At 42.4% G+C, this 18,467-nt stretch overlaps 1 protein-coding gene across 2 annotated transcripts in view; it reads right to left on the minus strand.

Annotated features, from left to right (window-relative positions):
- Positions 1 to 18,467, minus strand: part of BBS7 (Bardet-Biedl syndrome 7) — a 42,356-nt gene that overhangs the window by 18,145 nt on the left and 5,744 nt on the right. For both annotated transcript variants that reach the window (XM_081091914.1, XM_081091915.1), the window contains exons 3-11: positions 17,176 to 17,238; positions 15,327 to 15,502; positions 10,954 to 11,140; positions 8,167 to 8,239; positions 7,640 to 7,756; positions 6,028 to 6,158; positions 3,347 to 3,431; positions 2,147 to 2,249; positions 75 to 267 (exon numbers count right to left, since the gene is read on the minus strand). In XM_081091914.1, coding sequence (XP_080948040.1) covers positions 75 to 267; positions 2,147 to 2,249; positions 3,347 to 3,431; positions 6,028 to 6,158; positions 7,640 to 7,756; positions 8,167 to 8,239; positions 10,954 to 11,140; positions 15,327 to 15,502; positions 17,176 to 17,238 — 1,128 coding nt within the window. The remainder of the gene's footprint in view (positions 1 to 74; positions 268 to 2,146; positions 2,250 to 3,346; positions 3,432 to 6,027; positions 6,159 to 7,639; positions 7,757 to 8,166; positions 8,240 to 10,953; positions 11,141 to 15,326; positions 15,503 to 17,175; positions 17,239 to 18,467) is intronic.

The raw sequence follows: 18,467 nt of genomic DNA on the forward strand, positions 1-18,467 counted from the left end.
TAAAAGTACTATCTAAACTAAATATAACATTTAAAAGACCAACATTCACATTACAGGTTTGACATTTTGCTTACCTGCACTAAGACATTGTCTATCGCGGTCTGCACTTCCAAGATAAGGCTGTAGCTGGCATCGTCTTTATTTAGTGTAAACTTGTCGTTTATGCTAAAGGAAGGGACCGCTGACTTTGCTTGGCTTGACTGTGAAGACTGTTGATACCGCTCTCTTTCCTGTGCTACCTTAAGCTGCAGCTGCTCCAACTCACTCCTGGAGGAAAACAGACACAACTCTGTCACCTGTAAGTATAAACATCTGAGGTCCTTAAAATGTTTATAAAAATTTGAGACATTTACTTCTGCAAAATGGATTCTTTTAACCCTCACCTGAGGACCTATTTAGAGAGAGGAAGGGAGAGAGGAAAGGTGAGAGAGAGGGGGGAAGAATGAGAGAGAAATATCGATGCACCCTGACCAGGGAGAGAAACTGCAACCTTTTTACTGTACGGGACGACACTCCAAGCAACTGAGCCACCCAGCCGGGGCAGCGAATGGATTTTTACTGGTTGAGCTAGACTGTAACACTAATAGGAACAGAATTTTTGCTTACAGGACTCACTAAACGGTTCCATATTATTTATCTCTAATCTAAAAATTAAAACATCTACTCAGTCCCACACGAGCCGGATTAATACACAGCTGTCAGTGTCGAGGCAGCCGCAGAAGCCCACGCTCACACGCCGACCTGGTCCCGGTGCCTGCGCACCACGCGGAGGAGAACCTGCCTGTCCGGGCGCAGGAACACCTCAGCCCTGAGCAGAAGAAACCAGTGAACACGCACCTTTCGGTAAGACGTGAGGGAGACAGACACCATGAGGAGGAGGCTGCAGAGCTCTCACATCTGGGGCCCACGGGGTGACCGTGAGGCGTGGAGCAGCAGACACCAGGTCCAGTGCTGGGGAGGGTGCTGGGACTGAACGGCACGGGCAGTGCAGGCAGAGGCTCCCGTTACCGGGAAAGGCCATACGCAAACAGAGCAGACAGTCACATGGGCTTAGCCACCCAACTCAGGAGAAAATCTGGGAGGAGCAGGAGGGATCTGTGCAGTGAACCAAGGGAAAGACGGCTGCTGAGTGTGCCACACGCACCCACGACCCAGGTGCTGAGTGAGCGGAGCGGACAGAGCGCCTCGTGCTGTCAGGAGGGGCACGCCTGGTTGTAAACATACGGCACGAGGGAGCGCGGGAGCTGGTCGTCATGAGCTCTGCTCGCTCGCCTTGCTGCCCGCACAGCACAGCTGCTGTCCTGGTGGCTCTGGTGCACGGGCGTGAGGAGAATTGTGGTGTGGCCTTAGGGGACCAGACACTTCTGAACTCTCAACTGCCAGCCAACCATACTGGCCCTCACTCCCCCAAGAGATGGCAAGGGTGGGAGTAGGAAGAGCAGTCACTAAGTTTCAGCCCCTCCCTCCTCTTCAAAGGAACTGTTGAATGGTTACAAAGCAGTCCCTGGGTCCAAGGAAGTCAACATTATTCATTTCCACTAAGAAAATGTATACGCCAGCCCTGACCGGTTTGGCTCAGTGGATAGAGCGTTGGCCTGCGGACTGAAGGGTCCTGGGTTCGATTCCGGTCAAGGGCATGTACCTTGGTTGCAGGCACATCCCCAGCTGGAGGTGTGCAGGAGGCGGCTGATCGATGTTTCTTTCTCATTGATGTTTCTAACTCTCTATCCCTCTCCCTTCCTCTCTGTAAAAAATCAATAAAATATTAAAAAAAAGAAAACGTATAAGCCAGAGTCAGAGTTTCAGAGAGGCCCGCAGGAGCAGTGAGCATTAGAATGAGTGAGAGCAGAGCCATGGGTGAGAGCTGCTTTCATGCCCGTAAAAAGCAAAACATAAAAACGATATACTTCTCCGTCTAAGAAGCAGCCAATACACAGTACAGCACACGAGGAGTGTATTTCTCACTCCAAAATATTCATCAGCATTTACCGCTGATTTTCTCAAACTGATAAGCTTTCATTTAAAAAGTGATAAATGACTGTGTAATGCCTTCCAATATAATACACTGCATCTATCAGTAACCAAAACAGCAACCACTGCGCACGTCATGAGATGAAGACTGACAGGCAAACGAATGCAACGTTACCGCAGGCAGGCGAGTTTGTGCTGCGTCTCCTGGTTGAGCCGGAGCTCCTCGCCGGGCCCGCCCTCCTTGTGCACTGGCTCCGTGGTCAGCCCGGACACCCAGCCTGCGGGAGGGATGCAACCGGCACCGTGAGCGCTGACGGCTACGGAAACCCAGCCCACTGCCCCTCCACCAGCATCAACCTCACTCCAGCACACACTCCTCTCCAAAACCCCAAACAGAACACGAACTAAAAGAAATGAAGCTGGAAAATATTCAAACCATAAGGAAATTACATAAGCATTTCGTGATACCATTTTTGCTTTGCCTGAAATACTATCAAACTATGATTAAGGAGATCTTTCATTTAATTTACAGTTTTAGGTTCGAGTATGAAATAAGTCAACACATTATAACAAATGCAAAAATAGAATCGTTTTTCAAAAATTATTTTCATGTTGTTAAACTCTTGTATAACATTGTGAGAATGTAAAAATGACCTAGTTAAAAGCAAGATTTTATAACAAATGTGTATTTCTTATATTAATGTATATTAAATAATAAAACATACACTAAATTTCTTTTTAAACCAAAGAATATTATTTAACTTTCAAAGATACTAGTGATATGCCAAACATTTTTAAAAATATTTTTATTGATTTTAGAGAGTATGGGAGATGGGGAGAGAGACAGAAATATCAATGATGAGAATCACTGATCGGCTGCCTCCTGCACGCCCCACACTGGGGATCGAGCCCACAACCCAGGCATGTGCCTTGACTGGGAATCAAACAGTGATCTCCTGACTCATAGCTCAATACTCAGACACTGAGCCACACTGGCTAGGCTTAAAAAGTATTATTTAAATATTAACTATTTTATAAATCAATATACCCTTATTATTTAACCAATAATTTTTTAAAATCTATACATAAGAATGACTTACTATTTGGTAAAAAGAACACACAGTACAATACACAGATGATATACTAATATTATAGAATTGTACACCCAAAACCTATATAATCTTATTAACCAATGTCACCTCAATAAATTCAATAAAAACGTAAAAAATAACTACATGAAAATGAAAAATTTTTTAAATGTTAAAAAGAGGGACTTACTAATAACACATTAAAAAACAGGTGTCAAAAGCAATTTATTCAATTTATATTTTTATTGTCCATTCTTCCTTCAACTGCCTACTACCCTTCACCTTACCTGAATATGTGGATACTACGATTTCGTCATAGCCATCTTTCCCCACACAACCTCCCTGGATAGATGTGACGCTTTCAGACAGCGCCTAGAAGAAATTTAAGATCAAGCACGTCCTTAGTAACGAAACATTTCACAGATATGTTACCGTATGCTGCAAAACTTACTTCCTGTCTCCAGACATTCCACATTTTTTTATTTTTTAAATGCTTTTTTTGTTGTTTTAAATCCTCACATTGATGTTTTATAGAGAGACACTGATGTGAGAGACGTGCTGACCGGTCGCCTCCTGCAGCTGCCCTGCAACATGCCCTTGCCCGAATCGAACCTGAGATCCTCAGTCTGCAGACCAGGGCTCTATCCACTGGGCCAAACCAGCTAGGGCGTCAAGTACCTTTCTGTACAAGTCTTAAGAGTTGTAGATTTATCTGATTCAACTTATATTTAAAGAAAACAAAAACAAATTAAGAGGCCCAGCCTGTATGGCTCAGTGGTTGAGCGTTGACATGAAATCAATAAAACATATATATATATGTTTTTTTAAAAAAATATATTTTTATTAATTTTAGAGAGGGAGGGAGAGGGACAGAGAGACAGAAACATCAATGTTAAGAGAAAATCATTGATCAGCTGCCTCCTGCACACCCCCTACTGGGGATCAAGCCTGCAACCCAGGCATGTGCCTTTGACCGGAATCGAACCTGGGACCCTTCAGTCCACAGGCCAACTCTCTATCCACTGAGCCAAACCAACTAAGGCAGTGGTCGGCAAACTCATTAGTCAACAGAGCCAAATATCAACAGTACCATGATTGAAATTTCTTTGGAGAGCCAACTTTTTTAAACTTAATTTAGGTAGGTACATTGTTATTAACTTAATTAGGGTCCTCCTAAGGCTTAGGAAGAGCCACACTCAAGGGGCCAAAGAGCCGCATGTGGCACGCGGGCCGCAGTTTGCCGACCACGGAACTAGGGCAATAACAAAATATTTTTTAAAAAATGTGTCAGGGCACATGCCCAGGTTGCGGGCTGGATCCCCAGTGTGGGGCGTGCAGCCGATCAATGAGTCTCTCATCACTGATGTTTCTATCTCTCTCCCCCTCTCCCTTGCTCTCTGAAATCAATAAAAATATATTTAAAAAAATAAAAAAAAATAAGTAAGAGTAAAATCGGAGATGCTAGATAATACAGTACAGATACTGTTTATGTAAATAACAACATGGAATGCCAGTCAGGGAAATAAACTCACAAAGACCTTGCTCATTCCTCAAAATACCAGCAAATGAATAGGTAAGTTAACTAAAAGTATCACACTGAAGGTGTATGTATGTATTCTTTCTCTGGTTGGCTCCTTAACCAGCGCAGATAAGAGCCTCTCCCGATAGGAAAGCGATGAAGAGAGTGACGACACGGATGCAAGCGAGGCAGCTCCTGTGCGGCCTCAGCGTGCCCCGAGAGCCGCGCCCGCCGCAGATGGACAGGAGAGAGTGGGAGGCAGGCTTCCCGGTGCCGGGCCCGCTGGAGGGAAACGCTGTCCGCACCGGGATTTGGGGCAGAAGTCACAGGGAGACTCAGGCCCAAACGGGAAAGTTTCCGGGGGGTTGACAAAAAAACAGGACGACAACAACAAAGAATTAGTATATATTTTTAAGCCTAAACTATTTTTTGCATCATTAGCAAGAGGATTTTTTATACCAAAGATGAACAAATAGGAAATAAATCTAGAAACTAAGTTGTACAGCACTTCTATCTCTATTACCTCTATAATACACTTTATCTATACACCAAAACGCTTGTATTTGCTGATGGACCTGAAGCTGAGACCAGGAGGTACCACTGGGAGAAACAGAAAAGCTGATGCTGAGCTGTGGCCGAGGCAGGAGGGAGGCCCCGGACGAGAGAACATCGCTTCATGAACACGAAAGAGGCGTTTATGCGAGAACGCTTCTCCTCGCCTCTGTGCCCTGGGACGACAGGCTTGATGACGTGTAGAAGTTGTGAACTAAACGCTCTTACCTGGTCGTCCTTCTTCCCCAGCGGAGCCTCGGGGAGACCCCAGGGAAGGGCTGCTCTTCCCTCTGCTGACGGACAATCTTACATCGTCCTCACAACCCGGAGCTTCCCCTGCAGCCTCACTGCTTCCCAACAACAGCCTCATTTATGTTACCAAACACGTTACTCCTTAACCTATTTTGCATTATAGAAACTAAGGCAACACATTTAATACTTAGATATGAAATATTTAGAAACCAAATGAAGAGTAATTTATTATTCAGCTGGAAGGCAACACAGGAGTAGCATAGAGAAGAGTTTGTAGCATCTCAAAGCAGCAATATTTTTATTTTTTTTTAATATATTTTATTGGTTTTTTACAGAGAGGAAGAGAGAGGGATAGAGAGTTAGAAACATTGATCAGCTGCCTCCTGCACACCCCCCCACCAGGGATGTGCCCGCAACCAAGGTACATGCCCTCGGCCAGAATCGAACCTGGGACCCTTCAGTCCGCAGGCCGACGCTCCATCCACTGAACCAAACCGGCCAGGGCAATATTTTTAAAGCAGCAATATTTCAAGTCAAACACAAGATTTTACTATGTTTCATTTAAGAAAACCCAACCATCACCGTCATGTCTATAACTAGTGATCTGATTAGTAAGAAGCACATAGTCTTGAACAATGAACTTACTTGATCAAAGCGCAGAACAGGTTCACTTGCATTATTGAAACTGTACACTTCCACCATTCCGTCATCTCTCCCAACAAGTAAATCTTTAACTCCATCACCCATAATGTCAAAGCTGTCAACACACAAAATACCTTTAAAAATGAAAAGAGAAGTTATTAATAATACTATATTATAGTTAAGTTTATGCCAAGTAAAAATTAAAAATAGAATGGAGAAAAACACACTGAATTACTGAGCACAATCAGGTACCCATCCTTTTCGTTTCTCCACATTCGTCTATTTCTAAGGCTTTAAATATAGTCCACACGGCAATGGCGCCCCAATTTCCACCCCCAGCTCTGCCTCTCTCCAGACTTACATAGCAAAGTCCCTCCTCAGCCTCTTCTCTGAGACATCATTTGCACCTCACACTTTCCAAGCCCCCGACAAAACTCTCCTGGCACCCCTTTGTCACACGCCAGTAATAATGCTCTTTCTCTAGCCTCTCCTCATCTCGGTCTGATACCACCTCGTTGCTCAGGCCAAAAATCTAGACTACATCTCTAACTCTTCTCTTTTTTCTCACTTCCACAACAAACATATTAGCAAATTCTATGAACTCTACCTACAACTTTCCATTTGCAACTACCATTAGCCTAGTCCAGACTACTGTATCTCGAGCCTAGACCAGGAGAAATTATAACAACAACAACAGTAATTTCCAAACTGACTTCCGTGCTTCCAATTTTCATCTGCTTCCTTCGAAATCCATTCTTCACGGAGCGTTTTTTTGTTTGACGTCCCACTGCACTTAGATTAAAATTCAAACCCTTTTCCAAGACTCACAAAGACCTACATGACTTGGCCCTTCCCTACCTCTCTGATTTCATCTCAGGCCATGCTAAGGCGTGTGGCCACACTGGTCTCCCGAATGCTTTTCAAAGGAACCATGTTTACCTCTGCCTCAAGTCATCTGACCAACACCTCCTCCTATCAATCAGATCTGAGCTCAAATTTCACCTCTTACAAGACACCTCCCATGACCACCCACTCAGTCTAAAGGACGCCCTCCTCCTTCTACCCATCATCATTCCCTGTTACATTTTCTGCAGGGACTACTTGAAGCTATCTAATTTGTTTATCCTTTGTCTCCCCTAACAAGTGTTTGTTGAAGGAATAAATACATGAATGGACATGCTGTCCTTATCAACAGCCATCTCACTACCTGTCAAGTCAGATACAAGTTACCCTTAGAATGTATAGATTCCTGAGAAAACAGGAATAGTTCCCTCATGCACTTCTTCCTTGCTTCAAACCAGTATTCCCAAATTCTAATTTATTCCCTACACCAAACAATGTTGAGCATAGAATGACGTTATAGATGGACACTAGCCCATAAGAGCCGATCCATTCCAAATTACTATTAGCAAGTCTTATTTTTAACAAATCATACCAAAAATATGATAGACCCGATAAATAAACAAACAGTAAATACAGCTGAGGTAGCTCTGTGAATTGCCAAGTCTTCTATATACATACTCTGAATGAATAAAAGAGAATGAATTATATAATCTAAGATACTTTATTCAATAATTACCAAAATTTCAGAATCTGAACAACATAAAAAACATACCTCCCCTCTTTTTCTCATTTTTGATTTCCCACTTGTGTGCTGGCGTGGGTGCAGTGATCTGAACGAGCCCAAGTTTTCCATCTGATGTTCCAAACAAAACTTCTTCTCCAGAGTCACCTAGTCACAGGTACAGCCAACATAAGCTTACCCACAACTCATCTCTTTAAAATTAAAATAGTTTCACATATATTGCCTTTCAGGTAAAAATCTCATTTAAAAAATAATATACAGAGACAGAAAACTTAATTTGGGAGGATGGTTATATACTCATATCATTTTATAACCATTAGAGGTGAGACTCTTCCTTATCTAATTTTAAGATGTGAACACTCAAAATTCAGTGCAATAACTCATTACTGTTAGTGGCTGGCAAGTTGTCAGATCACCACCATCTCAGTTCCAGTTCATGTTCCTTCCACAAGCTCCCATTTTCACTTTATATATGGTTAAATGATTAATACCTCAAATATCTTGACTTCACATAAGGCACTCCCTTATCTGACTGTGAAAAATGAAATGCTAATTACCGCCATTTCCATTGTGTAGAGCTAAGACAGTAGGTGGGCCAGAAACTTCAATTTCAAATACCACGTCTGATCCCTGGAGGAGAACAAGTATTTTAAAACAAACAGAATACAATTTTAAAAAAAAATTTTTTTCTTTATTTTAAATCTTCATCTGAGGGTATGTTCTTTTTTTTTTAAAAAATTGATTTTTAGAGAGAGGAAGGGAGAGAGAAAGAAACATCAACTAGTTCCCTCTCATACGCACCTGACCAGGGGTCGAACCAGCAACCTTTGGTGTACGGGATGACACTCTAACCAACTAAACCACCCGGCCAGGGCCAGCGTACAAATTTAAAAGAATATAAGCACTCAGAGATAACATCAATACTCCTAATGAACTCTGGAATAAAACTGCAGAGAAAATTAGGTTGCGAATATTAACTTGCATGTTAGCAATTTGGCATGTGTTAATTTGTTTTATTTTATTTTTTAAGTATTTTCTTTATTGATTTCAGAGAGGAAGGGAGAGGGAGAGATAGAAACATCAATGATAAGAGATAATCACTGATTGGCTGCCTCCCACACGCCCCCTACTGGGGATTGAGCCAGCCACTTGGGCATGTGCCCTGACCAGGAATCAAACGGTGACCTCCTGGTTCATTTTAAAGTATAATATGTATAAAGTGTAAAGTTCAAAAAGATAAATATTTAAAATATCCTCCACTTTCAATGCTTTTCATTTTAACTCCTCTGTTTGTCTGAAAGCCTGTCACTGGTCAGTTTCCTAACAAAACTACCAGGAACATTTTGCTTCAGTCCTTTAACAAAGAGCACATTCGAACGTGCGGACAGGCCCGCAGTTACTTCCTAGGAAAAGTTCTGGCCTTGCCTTTGGGCATTTCCCAAACCCGTCCAGTGAGAGGCAGGAGGACCTGCTATTTAGACAAGGAAACAAGTTAGGTCCTTTGTCTCTTTTTCCATTTTTCCACTTGGAATGCTTTTATTAAGTGCATAGCGAGTGGTTGAGTGGCCTTAGCATATCATTAGCATATTACGCTTTAATTGGTTGAACAGATGACTGGACAATTAGCATATTAGGCTTTTATTATATAGGATAACATTAAAAAATTTACAGACATCTACATCCTATATAATAAAAGGCTAATATGCAAATCACCCGAATGGCAGAATGACTGGTCACTATGACGCGCACTGACCACCAGCGGAAGATGCTCAATGCAGGAGCTGTGCCCCGGTGGTCAGTGCGCTCCCACAAGGGAGCACTGCTCAGCCAGAAGTCGGACATCCCCCGAGGACTCTCAGACTGCGAGAGGGTGCAGGCCGGGCTGAGGGATCCCCCTGCCCCCTCCGAGTGCACAAATTTTGTGCACCGGGCCTCTAGTAACTATATAAACACAAAAGGTACCTCTGGCGCAGCAGCCGCCTAGCAAGGCAGATGGGGAGCAGGGAGAAATGTGCAGGGCAGAGGGAAGACTACAACTTTTTGCTTTCCATAAACCATTGGGGATTTTTTCCCCTCTCCAATAAGCATATGGAGCTCTTTTTGTAAACAGAGCAGAATCCTAGAATTCAGCCACATCAGTCTCTAATCGAGTGCCAGCCAGCTCCTAAAAAGCCTTATTCAAATGACTCCCATCTGGGAGCACAGGCGAGGGAGAAATGAATCTCTCCTGTCTCTAGAATGAGCCTTCAGCATTACTTTAATTCCCCTTAGGGAAAAAATAAAATCTCACAGAACCACTGAACTTTCCCTTTTATAAAAGGGCTGGTGCCGAGAAATGGCCATCTGGCTATGAAATCCCAAGGGTGGCACAGAACAAACAGCTCGACTTTCGTTCAACTGCACTATCATCGGCCTGTTTCTGAACCAGTTAATCCACCTGTTACATATTATTTGCACTTAAACTTTATTTTATGGGTCTTGGTGTGTGTATTTTATTGAAAAAGTTACTTTCTTTTCTAAAAAATATTTTTATTGATTTTTAGAGAGAGAGAGGGATGGAGAAGGAGTGAGAAAGAGAAACATCAATGTGAGAATGGCTGCTACCTCCTACGGGTGATCGAGCCCACAACCTGGGCATGTGCACTGATCCAGAATCGAACCAGCAACCTTTCGTCCACGGGACAACGCCCAACCAACGAGGCCACACCGGCCAGGGCTGAAAAGTTACTTTCAAGAAGACATAGTTGACCTGGTTCTAGCAGTCATGACGAGTAACAACGGCCTCAAGCAGTTGTTTTAGCCAATTATGGCTTTTAATTGTCCCTCTATCACTCACTCGTCTAACCAGTATTTGCTGAGTGCTTATTCTGTTCCTCACACTGTCATAAACAGTGGACCAACTCAAATGACGCAGCCCTGATCTCAATATCTCTTTAAAGCCCAAAACCTCTCCCCAAACCAATTTCCTCCTTTAATTTTATTTGTCAGGAGAGGGGAGAGTGATGGGAAAAGAAAAAAAAAAGGAAAAGAAAAACTGGGAAGGGTTTTCGTAGTTAAGGTACTCCATTCTGACTGTATTAGCTCAAAGTCATGCAGGGGCGGGAAATTATCCTTTTTTCCATATATGCCTCTCTAAAAACTTGCCAAAGATCTGAACACATTTGCCTCAAGTAAACAAAATTAGTTATAAATTAAAACATTCCTAAAAAACTTCCAGATATAATTTTAAGTAGGGCATTTAAAATGGTAGTAACCACTAAAATAATTTATCTTAAGTAGACATTGTTTATCAATATTCATTTACCTAAAAGATGAAAAATTATAAAGATGCAAATAATAGCAACCTGTAGCACGCGCAGAAGCCGGTCCTGGCAGGCCAGCACCGGCGTCAGGTGAGGCAGTCGCTCCACGGGAAGGCAGATGACGTCATTGATTCTGTCCCCGGAAAGGTAATAGTGCTGGTCTTTGCAGTCACAATAATGGCTGTAGATGTAACTCGCACTGAGGAGGAGGTCTGAGCCAGATATGTGCCTGAGAACATGAAAAGTACTTTAAAACATCATCTTTTAAAACATAAGCATAAAAAACTAATTTTTTTGCACATGTAAAAATAAAAGCTTCTTTATACAGTTTACTAGCATTTTATCACAAACTTAAACAGGTTTTTTCATCTCTCCCCACTTAATTTCTAGCTTTTTGGTATGACGCTGATTTTGAAAACTGAAAACAAAGACAAGATAATGACAATCATCTATATCTGAAGATGAATAATGTGTCAAAAAGTACTGTGTTTGAATGCGTACTCTGTGCGAGCACTGCCCTGAGCGATTTACACGGACTGGCTCAGTCCTCGTCCTGTGTGACTGAGGACATGACCACCCCTTTTCACAGGTGAAAATAAAATGTTAAGTAACTTGCCTCATGGCGACAACCAGCAGGCAGCGGAGTGGACTGCCACTCGGGTGGTTCTTAACTCTAGCGTTAGCTGTCTTACCACAACACGGTAACGCCTAGGAAAGGCTATTTGAAGTGACTCTACTTTAAATGATAACAGTGGGAAAAATGCCTTCATCAGAATTTTATCTAAAAAAAGAAATGAAAACAAGTGCAATTCAAACTATACTGAGTACAGTTTAGGCAAAATCACAACTACGTTCTAAACTGCAAGACTGAATCCAGTTCTCAGTGGAGCAGCTCAAGTTTTTTGGAAAAATTTATAGACGAGTGTGTATCTTCCACTCCTATTACCATGCGATCATAAAGAGGCTACGGAGGTTTTTTTTAAATTATTTTTTTTAAATATATTTTTATTGATTTCAGAGAGGAAGGAGGGGGAGAGAGAGATAGAAACATCAATGATGAGAGAGAATCATTGACCACTGCCTCTTGCACGCCCCCTACTGGGGAATTGGGCCCACAGCCCAGGCCTGTGCCCTCAACAGGAATTAAACCTGGGACCCTTCAGTCTGCAGGCTGATGCTCTATCCATTGAGCCAAACCAGTTAGGGCTCCTGAGGTTTTACTTGAAGGATTCAGTTATTCACCTCTAAAGTGTATGTAGAACATTTTGACACTAAGATTATTCCTTATCCTATAATAATCCTCATTGATTTTCTCTTCTTTAATTATTGCTCAGGTGACCTTACTTTGTGACGCTGCATATCATGTCTATCCACCTAATGAAATTCCACATCTTTTTTTATTATTTGTAATTTCATTTTGAAATTCATCTGTATTATATTTGCATTGCATTGTCCAAAGTACTACTTGGCAATCACTATTGTTGACAAAAGTGAGATACATGGAAACGTTAAGCCAGAAAGCATGTGAGAGTGGTAACCCATTTATAGGTGTCAATTTCCTTATTGAATATTTTTAAGTTATAACCTTGTTTTCTTATGCAACCTTATAAAAATGTGGATTTTCAGGTAATTTTTTAAAAATTAAGTAAACAGCCTTTTCATCCACCTCTGCCACTCCAGTAAAAACAGTTTAAAAACCAGACTCCTAGCCCTAACCGGTTTGGCTCAGTGGATAGAGCGTCGGCCTGCAGACCAAAGGGTCCCAGGTTCGATTCCAGTCAAGGGCATGTACCTTGGTTGTGGGCACATCCCCAGTAGGGGGTGTGTAGGAGGCAGCTGATTGATGCTTCTCTCTCATTGATGTTTCTAACTCTCTATCCCTCTCCCTTCTTCTATGTAAACAATAAACAAAATATATTAAAAAATAAAAAATAAAAACCAGACTCCTAGCCCCGGCCAGTATGGCTCAATGGTTGAGTGTCAGCCCGTGGACTGAAGGGTCCCTGGATCTATTCCAGTCAGGGGCACATACTTCGGATGCAGGTCCAATCGCAGGCCTGGTCAGGGTGTGCGCAGAAGGCAACCAATCAATGTGTCTCTCTCATATCAATGTTTCTCTCTCTGTATCTCCCCCTCCCTTCCACACTCTCTAAAAAAGAAATGCCCAGCTGCTGTGGCTCAGTGGTTGGGCGTGGACCCATGAACCAGGAAGTCATGGTTTGATTCCTGGTCAGGGCACATGCACGGGTTGCAGGCTCAATCCCTAGTAGGAAGTGTGCAGGAGGCAGCCGATCAATGATTGTCTCTCATCATTGATGTTTCTCACTCTCCTTTTCCCTTCCTCTCTGAAACCAATAAAAATATATTTTAAAAAATAAAAACTAGACTCTTTATTGCAAAATAGTCATGGGTCTATAAAGTACAGCATAGGGAATGTAGTCAGTAATATTGTAAGAACTATGCATGGTCCCAGGTGGGTACTAGAAATATTGGGGCGAACACTCTGTCTATATACCTTTTTAAAAAATATATATTTTTTATTGATTTCAGAGAGGAAGGGAGAGGGAGAGATAGAAACATCAATGATGAGAGAGGATCACTGATTGGCTGCCTCCTGCCCCCCCCCCCCAACCCCCCACCGGGGATTGAGCCCACAATCCGGGCATGTGCCCTTGACCGGAATCAAACCTGGGACCCTTCAGTCCACAGGCCGACGCTCTATCCACTGAGCCAAACCAGATAGGGCTCCACATACCTTTCTAAATGTGGAGGCCTGTTCATAATTACTGTATTACTTTGATTGTAGTATTTCACAATCCTCATTGGCTATGTCTATCTACAAAAGCATTTCAAAAGTACTATATTTTTGCTAAAGCTCTGAACACCTGCCATTGTTTCATTCTTATCTAATCTCACCAAGCTCAGGTTTTGCAGTCCTGAAGTCAGGCATGTGTGTGCATGGATCAGAGAGCTGTGCATACACAGAACTCTGGACTGAATCAGTACTTTTCCAACCGAGGCCTGGCTGCTGAGACATCGTGGCTGCATCAGATTCAGATGAAGGACTGTCTTCTTCTAACCTACTCCTAATGATTCTGATTCTGCAGGTACAACATAGGACAAGGAATTGCTCTTTCTAAGATACTTAATTAATTAATTTAAAATATATTTTAAATATTAATTTCAGAGAGGAAAGGAGAGGGAGGGAGACAGAAATATCAATGATGAGAGAATCATTGATTGGCTGCCTCCTGCACGCCCCCTAGTGGGGATCGAGCAGCAATCTAGGCAACCAGGGCATGTGCTTGATGGGAATTGAACCCCAACCTCCTCGTTCACAGATCAAAGCTCAACCACTGGCCATGCCGGCCAGGCAAGGAATCTCTTGATTCAGGCTTCTAGGCGCTTCTCCTAAGTAGCAGGTTTGAGAAACAGATGAGTTGAACTTTAAAGCTATTTCCAAGATTCAAAACCTAACATTTTAACTGCATCAGGAAACCACTGAAAGAGCTATTTTTCACTTAGAGTCTTACCCGATCCACCTGAAATTATACCCTATTGGTAGTCATCAACTCTGATGGCTAGCCTCCTGAGAAAAGGGTGCTACCTGAAACTGGAGCTCTCAGACAGCAAAGAAACAGAAACTTAAACATCGAGAGACTTCTTCCACGTTTTCTTTTATCCCTTGATTACAAATCATAACTGAGTCAACCAGTCAAAATAAATGCGGTCCAGCTGGCACTGCTCGGTGGTTGAGCATCGACCTATGAACCAGGGGGTCACAGTCCAATTCTTTTTTTTCTTTCTTTTTTTTAAAAATATATTTTATTGATTTTTTTACAGAGAGGAAGGGAGAGAGATAGTTAGAAACATCGATGAGAGAGAAACATCGATCAGCTGCCTCCTGCACATCTCCTACCAGGGTTGTGCCCGCAACCCAGGTACATGCCCTTGACCGGAATCGAACCTGGGACCTTTCAGTCCGCAGGTCGACGCTCTATCCACTGAGCCAAACCGGTTTCGGCAGCAGTTCAATTCTTGGTCAGGGCACGTGCCTGGGTTGCAGGCTCAATCCCCAGTGTGGGGTGTGCAGGAGGCAGCTGATCAATGATACTCTCTCATCACTGAGGTTTCTATCTCTCTCACTCTCCCTCCTATTCTGAAATCAATAAAATATATTAAAAGAAAATAGAATAAATGTATAAATACTATAAAAGCCTTAACAAGAAAACATTTCAATAACCCATTGATTTTATATTGATTCTAGGTCAAATTTAATTTCCAAATAATAAATACCTTTAGACAATTTTATTTCCCAGAAAACCTGTTACGGTATGATACTTAATCAAATGTTTGTCACCTTTCCAAAATGTTAAAAATGTAAAAAGAAATATTAAAAAAGAGAATAAACATACATAGCTTTAATGTTTTCAGTGAGGTTTGTTTCAAAAGAGAGAAACTGTTTTCCTCTTTTTGTGAAACCTCGAATCTCAGATCCTGCAGCAACAAAAATTTTCTCCTGGGGTGTGTTGAGAATGCCTCCTAGCTCCAGTCTTGCGATCTTCTGCCCCGGTAAAGTCTTGAACACTGCCTGCAGGAATCATGGTGTGAAATTAAGTAGACAAAGTTACTAAGAGCATTTTCCTTTACTGTAAAAAAGCTGGCATTCTAAATTTACAAAAATACTATAGTTCTTCTATATAGAAATACTTTTAGATACAAACAAATTTATTTCAGTAGGTCTTCTGGGTTTTTTGCTAAATATCTCGAAATTCTGGAATACTTTTCCCACACATATTTCAGTGACATCATTAAAACCTAAACCCTTGCAGCTCAGAGCAGAGCTCGCTGAACAGGCATTACATCACTACTTTGTCAAAATGCAGGACTGCAGGCCAACCCCAGGTCTGCAGAGTGAGAATCTGCACTTTCACAAGATTCCCCCCCCTGGTTCCAACGGGCATGTCGTTACACTGAATCTTCTTTTTAAAACTAACCTCTCCTAGTTTCTCTATAATTTTTATAAATGTCAGTAGTGTAACTAACTACATAATTTACTAGAAACCTTGACTTACTACTTCTCTATTGAATGGGAAACAACATTGGTATTAATTTCTTCCTGCTTATTTTCCATTTTATTACTGGCATCAGATTCTTCTCTTCTGTGACTTTAAAATATCTGAGAGGAAGCCCTAGCTGGTTTGGCTCAGTGGACAGAGCGTCAGCCTACAGACCAAAGGGTCCCAGGTTCGATTCTGATCAAGGGCACGTACCTCGGTTGCAGGCTCCTCACTGGCCCAGGCCCTGGTCGGGGCAAGTGCAGGAGGCAACCAATCAATGTGTTTCTCTCACATCGATATTTCTCCCTGTCTTTCCCTCTCTCTTCCACTCTTTCTAAAAAGCAATGGAAAAATATCCTCAGGTGAGGATTTAAATAATAATAAAAATAAAATATCTGAGAGGATATACGAATAATGGAAATATTAATTTTCTGATAGTTTTCACTTTCTTTATCTTTTTGTAAATCCCATATAAAGTATAACGAAAATTAGAGTTCCCATCTCAAACCCAGTCCTTGTAAATTATGGTCTGTGGCTATGACGCTGTAATAACCACTTCCTTGATTCGGTTACATGAAGTGGCAAAGGTGAGGGACAGTCACCTCCATGGGACACTGTGCTATGTGAGCCCGCGTCTCAGAGCCCTGGCAGGTTTTCCTGCTGGTCCGAGCAGTAGGTCACAATGCTGTGAGGGCCTCGGAGAGAACCACCAGCAAGGAACCGTGGGGGCTCCAGAGGCTGAGACCCACCCTGGCTGACAGACAGCAATAAAGAGGGGACCTCAGTCCTTCAACAGCAAGGAACTGAATTCTGCCGAAAACCATGTGAGTTTAGAACAGGATTTTGAGCTCCGGAAGGGAACAGGGCCTGGCTGGCGTCTGCATTGCAGCCATGTGAAAATTTGAGCCCAGACTCCTGGCCCAGAGAAACTGAGATAATAAACGTGTGTTGTGTTAAGCCCCTAAGTTTGAGGTAATTTGCTACTCAGCACACAAAACTGATAAATCACCGTAGGCTGCCAAAGGTGTTTCACAAATAGCTGGCAAATGACTCTTGTGCTGTCTGTAGCCTCATACTTCATATAACTATTCCCCGCACAACCCATTTTTCACTGAATTTTAGAAAATTTTTAACGTAGGATTATTCAATAAGTGGTGTGTTTCTCTTGGAAATTCTTGTTTTCCCCTATAAATGCTGTACATACCACTGCTTCTCCTTTCTTCATGCCAAAGCACAAAACTACCCCTTCATGATCTCCAATAACCACCTGTAACAGATGGAAGAGAATCTACAATTATTATTATTATACCCTATTAACTATATGTGGAGAAAACAATATTCTCAATATATAAATTGTGATTTTAAAAGCAGAAATCAGAAAATCTGGGACACCCCCTCAAAAATTAATCCTCCAAAGAATTATAGAAAGGGTAACCAGAAGGCCATGGAGAGTGGTTATGGAAGGAGGTGCTCACAGGCTCTGCTCCTACAGTGTAAAAGCACAAGAGGGACAGATGGCAGGGAGGTCATTTCTTTTTTTCTTAACTGAAGCATAAGGACATTTTAAGATTAATTTTCAAAATGTTGCCAAATAATTATCAAAATGACTGATTTGATATTTTTAAACTTGTTTAATGGAAAACTTTTAACATATGCAAATGTACACAGAATATCATAATGAATTCCCATGTATCCATCACCTAGCTTTAACAATGACTGATTATCCAATGTGGCCAATGAATTACTCTGAAATAAATAGAAAGGGAGACTTTAACATCTCTTTCTCAGAAATTGATCAAGAAGACAAAAGAAATAGATTAGAAAAACAATTACCTCTGATCTAATATATAAGCATCCTACCTAATAAAAGAGAAACATGGTAATTAGTGTACGACCGCTACCCTTCCCATTGGCTAATCAGGGCGATATGCAAATTAACTGCCAGCCAAAATGGCGACCGGCAGCCAGGCAGCTGACGCGAACAGGGAGGCTTGCTTGCTTCAGTGACGGAGGAAGCCAAGCTTCCCCGCCTGTCTTGCCGGCCTCTCAGCTGCACTCTAAGCAACATTGTAACAAATATAGAAGCTAAACAAAAGCCCGGCTTCAGCCAGCAGGACTACAACATTGTTTCAAACACAGAAGGTAAACAAAGGCCAGATACCTGCTTTCAGCAGTGGAGGCCTAAGAGCTGGAGCCAAGCCTCAGAGCTAAAGCTGGCCCGGAATAAAAAAATAAAAATAAAAAAAGGACTGGTTGGGAGCTTCAGTCACCCGCCAGCCTGAAAACAGCCCTCAGCCCCTCACCCAGACTGGCCAGGCACCCCAGTGGGGACCCCCACACTGAAGGGTGTGTGACCAGCTGCAAACAGCCATCATCCCCTCACCCAGGCTGGCCAGGCACCCAAGCGGGACCCCCACCCTGATCCAGGACACCCTTCAGGGCAAAACAGTCGGCCCCCACCCGTGCACCAGGCTTCTATCCTATATAGTAAAAGGG

Source organism: Myotis nattereri, assembly GCF_964212035.1.
Source record: "Myotis nattereri genome assembly, chromosome: 5".
In the NCBI taxonomy this organism is placed as follows: Eukaryota; Metazoa; Chordata; class Mammalia; order Chiroptera; family Vespertilionidae; genus Myotis; species Myotis nattereri.